The sequence below is a fragment of the Pelophylax lessonae genome, assembly GCF_965119305.1.
Source record: "Pelophylax lessonae genome assembly, chromosome: 12".
NCBI lineage: Eukaryota > Metazoa > Chordata > Amphibia > Anura > Ranidae > Pelophylax > Pelophylax lessonae.
The window spans coordinates 145289056-145304712 of record NC_138779.1 but is presented as its reverse complement, the minus strand read 5'-3'; the positions used below and the strand labels follow the sequence as shown (position 1 = coordinate 145304712).

General features: G+C 42.5%; 1 protein-coding gene across 1 annotated transcript; it reads left to right on the top strand.

The window, feature by feature from the left end:
• Positions 1-188: 188 nt before the first annotated feature.
• LOC309567709 (uncharacterized protein) lies at positions 189-2060 on the top strand (the record flags this gene model as incomplete). Its single annotated transcript, XM_082273149.1, has 1 exon — positions 189-2060. One exon carries the CDS (start codon positions 189-191, stop codon positions 2058-2060), a length of 1872 nt encoding a protein of 623 aa, XP_082129275.1.
• Positions 2061-15657: the final 13597 nt, after the last annotated feature.

Sequence of the window (15657 nt, the reverse complement as noted above, 5' to 3'; positions counted from 1 at the left end):
GAAGCAACATTGTCCCTGCATCCAAGTTCCTGTTAAACAAGCCTTTTAAAAAACAAGACATTGAAACACATTATTTCTGTACCGACTGCTTTACCTACATTGGTAAAACTGATTCAGACATGTGCAGCTGCAGTTTTTGTGGTTCCATGTACAGCTGCGATTATAACAAACAAAATCATGCCTATTTTATGTACATACCAATTAAGACACAATTGCAGACCATGTTAGAGAACACTGATTTGTACAATATTATCTGTGCAACCCGTGAAACCAATAACAGTGGTTTCATAAAGGATATAACAGACGGTATATACCGCTCTATTACAGAAAAAATCCAAGGTAGTTTTCTAACACTTTCATTCAACTGTGATGGTGTCCCAGTTTTCAAGTCATCTAAGTCCAGTATGTGGCCTACTTTGTGTGTCATTAATGAAGTACCCCTGTCAGTCCGTAAAAGTAATGTTTTAATGGCTTCCCTGTGGTTTGGTCGGTCTGATAAGCCACCGATGAGTGTCATCCTCACACCATTTGTCAATGAAATAAAAAACTTATCAAGAGATGGATTTCATTGGAAATATAATGGTGAAACCATGTTAATGAAGGTGTTTGCACTACTTTTCATATCTGATGCTGTTGCCCGCCCCTTAGTCCAAAAATTTAACCAATTTAATGGTGCTTATGGTTGTGGTTTCTGTTTGCAAGAAGGTGAAGTTGTCCAAAGAGGAAGGGGCACTACACGGGTCTATAAATTTGAGCGACCAAATCTAAGACAGGCACAGGAAACTCTTCAGCATGCAGAGATGGCTACACATCAAGGCAAACCAGTATTTGGTGTAAAAGGGGTTTCAGTCTTGTTTGACTTGCCCTATTTCAATGTTATTGACTGTGTGGTACCAGAATACATGCATTGTGTACTTTTAGGGGTTGTAAGGCAACTAACAACACTCTGGTTCGATACCAAGTTCCATTCCGAAGACTTCTACTTGGGGATGCAGCGTAATGAAATAAATCGGCGTTTGCTGCAGATACAACCTCCATGCAATTTTGCACGTGTACCGCGATCTATAGACATGCGCAAGTTTTGGAAGGCGCATGAGTGGCTTGCATGGTTGTTATACTATAGTGTACCTGTTCTGTGGGGACTAATGCATGAACAATATTTTGTGCATTGGTGCAGGCTTGTTGGCGGAATTGGATTGCTTTCCAGTGAATGTGTAAGTACTGTGGATTTAGCCAGTGCACAACAAATGTTGGAAAAGTTTGTTTCTGACATGGAAACACTCTATGGGCTTGAGCATGTTTCTTTCAACATACATTCTTGTGTTCATATTACTCGGGCTGTGACGAATTGGGGTCCACTATGGGCACAGTCTGCATTTCAGTTTGAAGCATTTAATGGTGTACTGCTACGGTTGATAAAAAGCTCAAATGCTGTTGTCCTGCAGATATGCAATTCATATCTGAGAATCAGATGTATGCCTCTTTATGAGAAAGAAATCATGCATCGTGCTATCATGCCTATTCAGAGATTGTATACAATTATGAAAGACAACAGCAAAGAAGAAGTGTGTTACTTGGATAATTCAGTCCAGGCTCTTGGTCCTTGCAAAATGCGTCCAGTGCGACGATCACATTTTATTGCTTTGCACAGTGTAATACAAGTTGTTAAACAAAATACGATCGCAAGATACTACAATCGCGTGGCAGTAAATAAAGAGGTTTTCCATGCAAGCTCAAACAAGCGAACAACTTTGCGGAATAGTTACACAGCAATTTTAAATAATGGAGATTTCTTTACTGTTGAATCTTATCTTGTACTGGATAATTCCAGTACTTGTTTTGCAATTGGCAGGTATTTGTCAATTGCTCGTGATCGTGCTGCTATTAGCAGGGACAAAGAAGTCAGACTTGGGCATTTAGTTCCCATGAACATAGTTCCTGGCCATCTTGTGGCAATACCAGCTTCATCCCTCAAGAATAAATGTGTGTTTATTAAAACAACAAATGCGCACTACGCTGTAGTGGGCTTGCCAACGAACCCATATGACCTAAATGGATGATGTCCAAATATAGGAGGTGCTGCGCTAAGATCTAGTTTATTTGCTGTCACCTTTATTACTGGATTTATTGCAAAGCAGGCCTTTGTAGCCGACTTCCAGTAAGCAGACAAGATCCTCGGACTGTGAAGTTGGATGTCTGTGAAGGTTTCTATTCATCCAGGTCATGTTATATCTGTATCTGCAGTGTATTTGTTTTGTATTAAATGGATGTTGTGTTTGAAATCTTATAAAAATAAAAAAATGTTATTTGAATCTTTTGGTTTTGATTATTTTTAAGTTTTAAAAGAGTAAAACAAACTGTATTAAAATGGGAGTAGGTCTCTTATACATGTATTCAGATACATGTATTCAGAATGTTATCTATGTTATAGGTGTTTTTCTTTTTTTTTTTTTCTATTTAATGTACTTTCCAATTCAATTTTACAAATATTAATTAAAAATGTATGTTAAAATATATTTTCCAGTATATTTATTTGGAAATTACATTTTGTTGAATGCATTTACAAAGATGTTTAAAGATAAATGTTTGAATGCATTTTTTAATATTAAAAATGTCTGATAAATATTTTTTAAAAATACATTTATGTCTTTCAAAATAAATTGAATCTACATTTTTTAAATGCATTTCCAAATATATGGATAAATATATCTTTAAAATATATGTTTAAATTACTGATGGATATATTTTAAAAATATATTTTCGAATATATGTGTTTGGAAAATATATTTAAAGTACATTTTTGGAATGCATTTACAAGTATATTTAAAAATATATGTTTAAATGCATTTTCTTAGATGTTCCAAAATATCTGGAAAATATATTTAACAAATATATTTTTAAATATATTCCTTTGGAAAATATATTTTAATGTACATTTTTGGAATACATGTTAAAATATATTAGCGTAAGCCAATATATTGTAAATATATGTACCGTATATATTTTTTCCCCTAAATATATTGGAAATATATTTTTCTTCCATATGGGAGGCCCTGCCATCCCTATACCAACATGTGGAAGGCAATGTAGTGTCGTCCCTGGCCAAGTCAGTCAGCCGTAAGATACACTTGACGGCTGACACTTGGTCAAGCAAACATGGGCAGGGACGGTACATTTCTGTCACTGCTCACTGGGTGACACTGCTTGCCAGCGGAAGGGATTGTAGCCAGGGCTCGGTGCTGCAGCCAGTGTTGCCCCCACGTCTGCAAACAGCTGGTGGTGTCGCTGATCCGGGTAGATCGATCACTTCTACCCCCTCCTGCTCCTCCTCCTCTACCTCCTCCATGCCCTCCTCTGCAGAATGGTCCTTTGAATATGATGAGGTACCACGTAAACGTTCAAAGGGCTATTCTATGTCTCAGGCCAAAAGGTGTCACGCAGTGCTGCAGCTTGTGTGTCTAGGGGACAGGCAGCACACTGCCCCTCAGATTCTTGGGGCTCTGCAGGCACAGGCCCAGAGGTGGTTGACACCACGCCAGCTGCAGCCAGGGATGGTGGTTACTGATAATGGGTCAAACCTCCTGGCCGCCCTTTGTCAGGGAAAGTTAACCCATGTGCCATGCCTGGCGCATGTCCTGAATCTCGTGGTACAGCGGTTTTTGAACTCGTACCCGGGAATGCAGGATGTGCTAAGGATGGCAAGAAGGGTGTGCAGTCACTTCAGGCGGTCGTACAGTGCCACTGCACGTTTGGCCGAAGTGCAGCGCAAGTTTTACCTGCCGGTACACCGCCTCATCTGTGACATGCCCACCCGCTGGAACTCCACCTTGGCTATGCTGCATCGCCTGTACACGCAGCAGAGGGCCCTCAATGAATACCTATGCGAGTACGGCACCAGCACTGGCTCTGCGCGCCTGGGCTTCTTTTCACCACGGCAGTGGCTTTTGATTAAGGATGCATGCGCTGTCCTCTCGCCATTTGAGGAGGCCACAAGGATGGTCAGCCGGGACAGCGCATGCATCAGTGACACCCTACCGGTACTGTTTTTGTTGGAGCACACTCTGCGTGGCATTATGAACAGGGCACTGGAGGCAGAGCAGCAGGAGGAAGAGGAGGACTTCCTTGCCTCTCAAGGCCCCCTTTATCCTGAGAATCCTGACCCCATTATGCCTAGCTCCCAGAGGCCCAAGCAGGATCCAGGGGTGGAAGAGGAGGAGGAGGACGATTCTGCGGGAACTTTTGCAGGGTTTGAGGAGAAGGAGGAGGAAGACATGCGGCAATCTGCAAGGCCTAGTTTGACTCCCTCGGGACACTTTGGAGTAGTGCGTGGCTAGGAGGAGGAGGAGCCCGTTCAAGATAATGTCGTTTTGAGTGACCCCGAGGAGTCAGCTTCTCAGGCCTTCGCTAATTTGCGACGCATGGGAAACATCATGCTTCAGAGCCTGCGAAAGGACCCCAGAATCAAGGCCATTAAAGAGACTAACCACTATTGGTTGGCCACCCTACTTGACCCCCGGTACAAGTCTAAAGTCTCTGAGCTTTTCCCATCCACCCAGAGAGTCCACAGGATCAAATCCCTTGAGGACAGTCTCAAGAGGATTCTGGTGAACACGTTCCCCGACTCCCGTAGGGTGCAGGGGCGGGGACAACCTACCATGGATTCTACTGGTGGTCACGAGAGGAGCGTTGGAGAAGGCGTGCGGTTGACGGATGCCTTTCGGTCTTTTTTTAGTCCTCACCGCCCAGGCCTCTCAGCTGCCACATCGCATCGACAGCGTCTGCATCACATGGTGGACGATTACGTGAGGGCACAAAGTGACACAGAGGGCTTTTCATGTGACAATGCCGATCCACTGGCATACTGGGTCTTAAGATTAGACCACTGGCCAGAACTGGCCCAGTATGCCATGGAGTTGTTGGCCTGCCCTGCTTCCAGTGTCCTATCGGAACGGGCATTCAGCGCAGCAGGAGGATTCGTCACATTCCATCGAACGAGACTCTCCACCGACTCGGTCGACAGTTTGACATTCATTAAAATGAATCAGTCGTGGATATCAAGCTTTGGTGCACCTGATGCAGACCTTGTAGACTAGGCTATCGTTGTGATGTGGCAGCTGAGCCTCAGTTTAAGCCTGGACCATGGTGCCACCCTCAAACCCTCCTCTCATTCTCTTTACGTTCACAGAACCTCATTTTGGTTATAACAAAAACTACCATGTTTGTGCACCTGTTCCACAGGTGCATACCTTTACAATTTTTGGGCCTCCTTCAACACCAGCTCTTTGGGGTTAAGGTGGGGAGGCTATGCTAAAACAAAAACTACCATGTGTGCGCACCTGTTCCACAGGTGCACACCTTTACAATTTTTGGGCCTCCTTCAACACCAGCTCTTTGAGGTTAAGGTGGGGAGGCTATGCTAAACAAAAACTACCATGTTTGCGAACCTGTTCCACAGGTGCACACCTTTACAATTTTTGAGCCTCCTTCAACACCAGCTCTTTGGGGTTAAGGTGGGGAGGCTATGCTAAACAAAAACTACCATGTTTGCGAACCTGTTCCACAGGTGCACACCTTTACAATTTTTGGGCCTCCTTCAACACCAGCTCTTTTGGGTTAAGGTGGGGAGGCTATGCTAAACAAAAACTACCATGTTTGCGAACCTGTTCCACAGGTGCACACCTTTACAATTTTTGGGCCTCCTTCAACACTAGCTCTTTGGGGTTAAGGTGGGGAGGCTATGCTAAACAAAAACTACCATGTTTGCGAACCTGTTCCACAGGTGAACACCTTTACAATTTTTGGGCCCTTCTTCAACACCAGCTCTTTGGGGTTAAGGTAGGGAGGCTATGCTAAACAAAAACTACCATGTTTGCGAACCTGTTCCACAGGTGCACACCTTTACAATTTTTGGGTATCCTTCAAAGCCAGCTCTTTGGGGTTATGGTGGGGAGGCTCCGCCAACACCAAAACTACCATGTTTGCGCACCTGTTCCACATGTGCACACCTTCATAATTTTTACGCCTTCTTCAACACCAGCTCTTTGGGCTTACAGTGGTATGGCTCCGCCAACACCCAAACAACAATATTTGCGCACCTGTCACAGATGCATATCATTGCAATTTTTTTCCTTACAAAGGCAATTATTGCCTTCATTACCAGCACTTTCATAGGGATATGGTGTCAAGGCATCGTCGGCACCACCAAAGGCCAAATTTTTAAGCATCCTTTACTTCTATTCAAAGTCAAGAGACAACAGTATTCATCCAAAACATCTCTAATCTTGTTCACTCTGCACTACATTGTGGCCCCTACCCCTAACCCTAACCCTCAATGTATCCGTACATATATGTCTGTTTCTTGTGAGAATTCAAGTTAAAGTGCACCAAACACCATTTTACATGAAATAAAGTGCAACTACATACATCTTTGGACTTCTTGAAAACATTTGGTAATAATAGCCCCATTGTGGAAATACACCCATTAATTATATGCACATTTAAAGAGACAGCACCTTTTTCCAAAAAAAACTCTAATCTTGTTCCCAGTGCACTGCATTATGTCCCCATCATACACATTGGCTGTGCCGTTGATTAGGAGCAAAAGAAAGGTGCGGTTAAGCAAAAAAGTCATTTTTGAAGGTTTGGTATGCTATAATTCTGGTTCTGGATATGCTACAGAGCTGAAACTTCACAGGTACACATTTTAGACCCCCCAGACACTAAATCCAAAGAAATCTCTTTTTTTTTTTTCTTTTTTTTTTTTTTTTTTTTCAATAATTGGCTCTCTATCAAAAACGACAATTTTTAAGAACTTTTTTTTGTGTGATTAATAGTCCCTGGGGCATAACCCAGAACCCTAGGCACTTTTTAGGGGCATTTATTGGGTTTTAGGGCTTCAAAATGGGTTTTTTTGATTCCAGAAGTTCGGGTCCCATTGATTTCAATGGGGTTCTGGAATCCAAACCGAACTTTCCTGAAATTCGGGTGTTCTGGTCGAACCGAACTTTTCAAAAGTTCGATCATCCCTACTCCTATATTTGGAACAGCTGGAGTCCAAATGGCTGAACAAATCCAGCCGAGACAGAACCATTCAATGCTGCAGTGAAAAAAAAAGAAACTAGAAGCATGCTTTTCTTATGGACAATCTTTTTGTCCATAAGCTTTAAAAGAATGCAATTGGCTCATATAATGATGCCGTTCCCATTCTAAGCATTGTGGATAGTTGTGTAGAAAACAAAAATCAGGTCTGCATTTTTGCAGGACTAGGGGGATCTAGTTCTATGTATTTTCATAAAAATTCTTGATACAGAAATAATGCTTCTAAGTGAGATTGAATTGTAAAAGGGAATGTTTCCTGCCTTGAAAGGGAGGAATCCTATTTAATGGAATGCAACTCAGTATTGGTATGAGTGAAAAAAGATATGGGGTGAGTCATCTGTATGAACAGAGACCCCAGCGCTACATTGTATGCTAAAAAATGACCAAAAACTAGAAAAAGAATGCAGGAACGCTTACCTGGTATCAGCATGGATAGCAGAAAGATTGTGAAATGTGTGCATCACCAAGCTCCCGATGGCAGGCTATGAACGAGCACATAGGGCACTCAGGCCCTGGGGCAATGAAACCGACCCCCCCCCCCCCCCCCGAGATGTGATATGCTGCCTAGTCAGCTACCCCAGCTACCCTCTTAAGGAAGCCATTCTACGTAAAGCTAGAGGGAGAGACCAAATCCTTTTTAATGGGTCTGAAATTAGGCTGTTCCAGGACTTATCAAACATCACCCTGCAACATTGTCACGCACTTCGCCCTCTACTGGAACTGTTGCACACCAGAGGTATCACTTAGAGATGGTGCTTCCCCTTCTGCCTCTATGCTTTCACACGGGGTAGATTGGCCTCTCTGCGGGTCCCAGAAGACATTCAATGATTCTGTGAAGCACTTGAGATACCGGTGGTGGACCTACCGGACTGGTATAGTTCCTTCTACACTGCTGACCCATGGATCTCTGTTTTGCTAATAGGCTATTACCCTTTTTACCTTCCCTTGTTTCTCTTGATCAGGCTGGATTTACCCCTGGACAGGAGGGCTGTGATAACACTATCAAAGCCTTGAACCTTCATTACTGGTTGACGTCACAAAACAAGCAAGGTTTCTTCCTGTCACTTGATGCTGAGAAGGCGTTCGACAGGGTGGCTTGGGACTATCTAGCAGCAACTCTTAAAGCAATCTGGCTCTGGCAGGGTATGTGTAATAACATCCAAGCACTTTACACAAACCCTTATGCGAGAGTTTGCGTCAATGGTCACCTGTCATACAAGGATGTCCCCTTTCCCCTATTCTCTTTATCCTTACCCTGGAACCCTTCCTAAATAAATTGTGCTTGAAACCCAAATATCTGTGGCCTTACGGGCCATGTCACTGAATACAAAATAGCCTCCTTCGCAAACGACATGCTCTTGATCCTATCAAACCCCCACATCTCACTGCTTAATCTCCTTGCCGATCCTTGAGCAATTTAGAATTCTCTCCAATCTGACGATTAGTTACGAGTCTTACGACAAATCTAAGGCTTTGAACATTTCCCTTTCGAAGGATGAGGTTGAACGCTGCCAGTCCAATTTTCCATTCAGTTGGTGCTCGGATGCCTTGACTTATTTGGGAATTAAGATCCCCCACAACCTATTAGACCTCTACCGGCTGAATGATTTACAAGTTATGAAGGGTATGCGAAAGTATCTACACTCCTGGAACTCTCTCAACATATCCTGGTTTGGTAGAGCGGCTCTTATCAAGATGACGCTACTCCCCCGTAAACTATATGTCTTACAAACTGTTCCTATCCGGATACCCTGAACATTCTTTTCAATATACCAAAGAGAATGCTCCCAATTTATCTGCGCCAGAAACCCCCTAGGCTTAGATTTAGTCATTTAGTCACTCCCAAGAATGAGGGGGGCCTGGGCTTTCCTGACCTACATGGTTATTACAGGGCATGTCTTTTAGCCAGACTAGAAGACTGGAGTAGTCACACACATACCAAGGGTTGGATCAACCTTGAAACTTCTCAAATTTATCTTCCTCTACAGCTCTTACCTTGGCTTGAATGGAATACTGTGCCTATTGCGGCTAAATTGCATCCCCTGATAGGCCGCCCGCTACTAATTCACCACCAATCCCTTCATGGAGCATCACATAGAGGTCCTTTGACACCTCTGCGCCATAACCCCGCATTCCAGCCGGGAATGACGTCCGCCTTCCTACAGAATGGCTGGCCCCACCGTGGGGTACTGGCAATGCACTTTTTCCACAAAGGCTCTCTACTCTCCCATGAGGCCCTGTAATCACTAATTTCCCCACACAATCTCTCACGTTGGACAAATTCACCATTTTTTGACTACTCAGGGGTCTGCTTTAACATGGTCCAGACGGTTAACAACTCTGGAGACCATTTGTCACAAAAAACAACCAACCAGACATGCTATCTCCACTATCTACAGAGCTCTTTTATCCTCTAGTTCTATTTCTGAACTCCCGGCATGTTGGGCGTGGTCCAAAAAATTTAAACGCAATCTTTACGACACGGATTGGGAGACAATATGTACTCTGATTCACAAAGGCTCATTAAACGTCGCTATCCAGGAAAATGGGTTCAAGAGTCTTACTAGATAGTATTGAACCCTGTCCCTACTTCACAAATTTTACCCGACTGTCTCAAACCTTTGCTGGCGATGTGGATCAGCAACTGGTTCAATGATCCATATTTGGTGGTCATGTCCCAGTATCCAACCCTTCTGGAAACAGATACACAATCTAATTAACACAGTCACATCATACAACTTGGAATACACTCCAAAGCATTTGTTGCTCCATCATACCAGGATACCAAAGACACGATACAGCAAATCTCTTGCGATGTTCATGGTCAATGCGACCAAACTATGCATTCCTTCCCACTGGCGCTCTACTACTGTTTCCACAACACGCAAATGGATCCACAGAATTAACAGAATGGAAGGGATGGAGGAGCTGATCCACACTGTTCAGGACAAAATGTTCTCTTTTGCAAAAATCTGGTATTGCTGGCTGGAATACAAGGAGTCAGCAGAATACCGTTCTTTATTGTGTGAATGAGATGGAAGGGTCTTTCGGCCTGCTCTTGGAGAGTTGCAGATTCCCTCCCTTGTCACCCGGTTGATTCTCACCATCTAATCCCTATCCACCCTCACTTCCTAATCTCACTCCCAGTAGCATTTGCCTTTCCCCCTCCCCCCCAATATATATATATATTTTTTCTCTTTTCTTTCTCTCCCGTTCACCCTCCACCTTTTTCCCTCCTTTCTTCAACTGTTTACTCTTTTCTTCTCATCCCCTCCTTTTATTCTTCTCAACCACCCAATCCAATAGACGCATCTTCCACTCACATCCATACTGCAGTTTCAGTTCCAGATGTGGCGGGTGTCGTGCAATGTTGTGGGCGGTTGCCCCAGTTGTGCTATTCCAGCCGCAAGTCTTACTAATCTGTTATGTTGTGAGCCAAATAGTATATCTCTTTCGTATACTTGGATTGTTATATATGGTAAATTCAATTGAAACCTGTTTGATGTGCTCAAATGTCCTCTCTTTATGTGTATTGTCTATGCCCTTATATGTCAGCTTGTACTTTTGTTTATTGTACAAATCATCATTTGTAAGAAAATATTATTGAGAAAGAAAAAAGAAAAAGAACTTCCTATGTGTACCCAGTATAAGTAAGCAATAACTTTACTAGATATTGCCTATATGACAACAAATTCTCATGGGAAATATTATTTGCTCTTGTTTGGGGTTGTTTTTTTTTTTTTTTTTTTTTTTTGCCATATATCTCTTTAACATAAACAACAAGGCAAAAAGGCATGCAAAAGTTTGTCTGTCAATGTTATTGTTCTAGATTATTGTATTGCTGATATAGTCAGTCACATTCAACTGAACACATTCGGTGATGTTGAACACATTTAAGCACTTATACAAACTTCTTGCCCCACTCAGGACTGGCAGGGAAAAACAGAGTTGCAACAAATTTGTGCACAGTGGGTAATAATTACTCACATTCCACTGAACTACTTCTGTCAGATGAGTTGGCTAAGAACTCTAGAAGCAGTAAAAACAACAGTGGATGGGTTGGGAAACACTTTCAGCATTATAGAACAAGTCCATTTGAATGTGAGTAACTGTCACCAGCTATGCTAGAGTATAGTGCACCACTGCACTTTTTACCTGCAAGCCCTTTGCTATTATCAGCATTTTTCATCCAGCGTTTTTTTTCTAGCTTTTTTGAGCTAATGAAAAACGCTAGTGTGCATGGAGGTTTAGAGTCTAGCCCAGCTTATACCACAGTACTAGGAGCGGTAAACACTATCTCTCCTACTGAGAGGTTACACCTCAAGCACCTAACCTCAATCAAAGTATTAAAAAGAGATGTAATGGGGGGGGGGGGGCGTGATTTGCCGTTGAAGAAGATGGCTGCTTAGCCTCTGAGCTCCTGCCGACAGCTGCCTTAATCTTCAGCCATCGGAGACTCTAGACAAGCGCTGATGAAACCAAACATGGGGGCCTCATCCTGCAGCACCTCTGCTACCAGATTCCACTCCCCCCCCCCAGGACATTAGCAGGTGGCTAAGCCAAAATTTTCGGGAGATCTTTAGGATGAAGACAAGCAATATGGCAGTGCCTTCACAAGGAAAGCTGCCCTCATCGGGCCCTAACTCAACCACCTAGACACCCCATCCGCTGGAGAGGGATCTCTGTTCCTGCAACAAGTGACCTCATCAATATAGTGGCAGACTTCAAAGACACATTAACGGTGGCAATTTCTGATCTCCGCCATGACATCCAGACCCTATCAGGAAGAGTGCAAGATGTAGACCGCTGCACAACAAAATACCACCATCCGCCTATCCACCAGACAATGGACACTCACAAACTACAACTCTGTGACCTCCACCACCACATGGAAGACCTGGACAACTGAGGGACACGGAACAACCTGAGAGTCAGAGGCCTCCCAGAATCAGTTGAAGTGGAACACCTCTTGCCGACAGTGACAGACCTGGTCAACTACCTCTTGGACAGACCCATCACTACATCGATCGAAATGGAGCGCATACACTGCATACGCTGGGCCCTTAGACCACAAAATAGAGAATCAGGACAACCACAAGATATCGGTTGTTGCCTGACAGACCAAGCTAAAAGAAGAGATCCTCTGCAAAGCCCGTACAGAATCTAGCTTTCACATAGAGGTCATGACAAACAAATCTTCCAAGATCCATCTACTATCACTCTCCAGAATCGTAAGGACCTCCAGCCTCTACTTGAGATTTTATGCACTAGAGGGATCCACTATGGATGGAAGTTTCCCTTCTTACTTTCTTTGAAGGGTATAACATGGCTGAAGGGAATCACCCTTCATTAGTTCTTTTACATACCCAATTTTATCCAGGACAATAGTTTTTTTTATAGTTTTATATGTGATATGTATTTTTGTAGGCATTGAAGTGGTAGGAAAATAGTGGAGTTTATTTTTTCCGAGTGGAAGAATTAAGTAGTGGTTTGAAGTGCTTGGATCGTGGCTTGGATAGCTGAGAAAGAGGATTCTGGGGGTTTATATCCTGCAAGAATGGGCAATAACTTGTCCCTGGTATTTGTCGATTATAGGACTTGGCTTCAAGAAGTGACCAAGTTTTGTTGGTGTAATTTTCCCACCAGTATTTAGATTGGTCCAATAATGAGACTATGTAGTATTGGTGAAGATTGGGTACTGACAGTCCACCTACTAAGGTGTGTTTGCTCAAAATACAAAGAGCGGCTCTTGGTTTAGTGGCTTTCCAGATACATTTTGAGAGTTCCGTGTGGAGTTTGGTGAAATATGTATGAGAGATAGGAATAAGGATGATGCAGAAAAGATAGAGTAGTTTGTGGAAGGTGATCATTTTAAAGGCTGCTATTCTACCTAGTTCTGATAAGTCAGTGATTATCAATTTAGAGAGTTCTTTAGGTAGATCATCCAGAAAGAGTTGATAGTTCAGTGCAAATAGTTTAGTGGTGGAGGGGATGAGAATTCCCAGATATTTAATATGAGAGGGGGCCCATTCATACGGCATATTGACTTTTATCAACTGTTGGAGGTGTGGGAGAATATTTAGTCCTGGTATTTGTGATTTGGGGTTGTTGGTTTTGTAGTATGATATTGATCCAAATTGCATTAAGAGTTGATTGACGACTAGTAATGAGATAAGTGGGTCTGATAATATGAAAATTACATCATCTGCAAATAGTCCTATGCGATTATCAATGTGGTCTAGTTGAACTCCTGTGATATTAAGAGAGAATCTGACCGATTGCTCTAGGGGCTCCAAGATTAGGGCAAATAGCTGGTGGTGACCATGGACATCCTTGTTTAGTTCCATTGGTTATAGAAAAGACTGATGATAAAACTCCAGATGAGTAGACTTTGGCAGAAGGAACTGTATATAATGCCATGATAGCAAAGAGTATTGGGCTTTGTAGTCCAAATATTTTCAATACTGATCTAAGGTACTCCCAGTGCACTCGGTCAAATACTTTTTCCGTATCTAATGATAAATAGTGGGCCGGAACTTTGTGAAGTTTGATGTGTCTGAGCATATGAAGCATACGCTTGGTGGCATCCTTTGATGAAGCCTACCTGTTTAGGGTGGACTAGAAGTGGTAGTAAATCCAGTAGTCTAAGAGCTAGGGCTTTCACGTAGATCTTTAGGTTTGAATTGAGGAGTGAGATTGGTCTATAGTTACAAGGTAGGATGGGATCTTTATCTGGTTTGGGGATTGTGGTTATTAATGCCTGTAGCATCTCTTTTGGAAATTGACCTCTGGTCATGACTTCGTTGAAGATCTTTACCAGGTGAGGGGTGAGATAGTGACCAATTTTTTTGTAATATTAAATAGGAAATCTGTCTATTCCAGGAGCTTTTGATTTTGGGGAGACTTTTAATCACTTGGAGAATTTCTGCAGATGCGAAGGGGGGGGGGGGGATATTTTTAGCCTCTGTTCATTAGAAAGGGAGGGAAGGGAAAGATTGTTAAGAAATTGGTATTCTGTAGGTTGAGGGGTTTGGAGGTAGTATAAATCTTTGAAGACTTCGGCTATAAGTGATGGGTCATAGATTTTCGTTTCGTCCTTGGGGTTTTTAAGAAAGAGGATTCTGGTGGCAATTACTTTACGTTTATTGCATCTGGCTAGGTAAGAGCCAGTTTTTTTTGCTCAGTGCATATCGATTAGCTCTAAGGGATTTAACATGTTTTTCATAGGTATAATGTAATAGATCTCTTAATGCATTACAAAGATGTAGTAGTTTGGCAGAGTTAGCAGCGGTGGGTTCCCTTTTGTTAGCCTCTTTGGTTTTGCGTATTAAAGTGGTCAAATGATCACATTTTTGGGATCTACATTTCTTCTCACGAGTCCCTAACTGTATTATTGTACCTCTAAGACATGCCTTATGGGCTGTCCAGAGTGGGAATTTGGAGATGTCATCGGTTTTATTAAGGTTGAAATAGGTTTTATTGCCTTTTCAATCATATGGCTGTGTTCAGGTTTGGATAAGAGGTACGTATTGAGCCTCCATAGAGGGGCAGTATTAGTGGGTTTAGATCTGGCTAACTGTATGGTTATGGGGGCATGGTCTGACAAAGTGATAGTTCCAATAGACCAAAAGGCAACAAGTGGTAGTGTCCATCTTTCAACAATAAACATGTCAATTCTTGAGTAAGATGTATGAGAAGTGGAAAAGAGGGAATAGTCCATCTCAACCGCATGATAACAAATGTCAAACAGACCATGTTTTAAGAAAAGCATGTTCAAACATGCTGAGGGTCTTTTGGATTTGGTTGAGGTATCAACAGAGGGGATCTGCGACAGAATTAAAGTTGCCTCCTATTATTAAATGTCCCTAACGACATTTAGCGATTCGCTTAAGGGGTTTGTTTAGGAAGCTGGTCTGTTTTACGTTGGAGTGTATACATTAACTAATGTATATGTTACATCATCAATGTCACATGTTTGGATATTACATCTGCCATTTTCATCAATTAGAGAAGATTTCAGTTGGAAATTGAAGGAGTCTTTAATGGCTATCAATACCCCCGCTTTTTTCTTGATGGTAGATGCTGTAAATATTTGCGAATACATTTTTAGTGAGAATTTCGAAGTGGCATGTTTGAGGAAGTGAGTTTCCTGTAAATATATGATGTCTCCTTGAAGGGTTAGAACCTCTTTTTGCAAGGCCGTTCGCTTGTGTGGGCTGTTGAGGCCTTGTCTCTTGATATTGCAGACCAACTTGTTAGTTACTACTCTAGGCTTTACAACCTGTCCTCCTCTGAACCAACTAAAGACAAAGCCTCTAGACTTCCATTAATTAAAGACTTCCTACAGTCATATAGTCCGAAAACCAATATCAAATGCAGAAGCAAAATACCTAAAACGTCCACTTTTGGAAAAGGAAGCCAAGCTAGCACTTAAACAAATGAAACCGGGTAAGAGTCCGGGTCCGGATGGACTAACAACAGGCTATTATAAAACCTTTACAGATGACCTTTTGCCTCATTGTAACGCTCCTGCGTTTTTGTAGTAGGCTGGATTTGCAG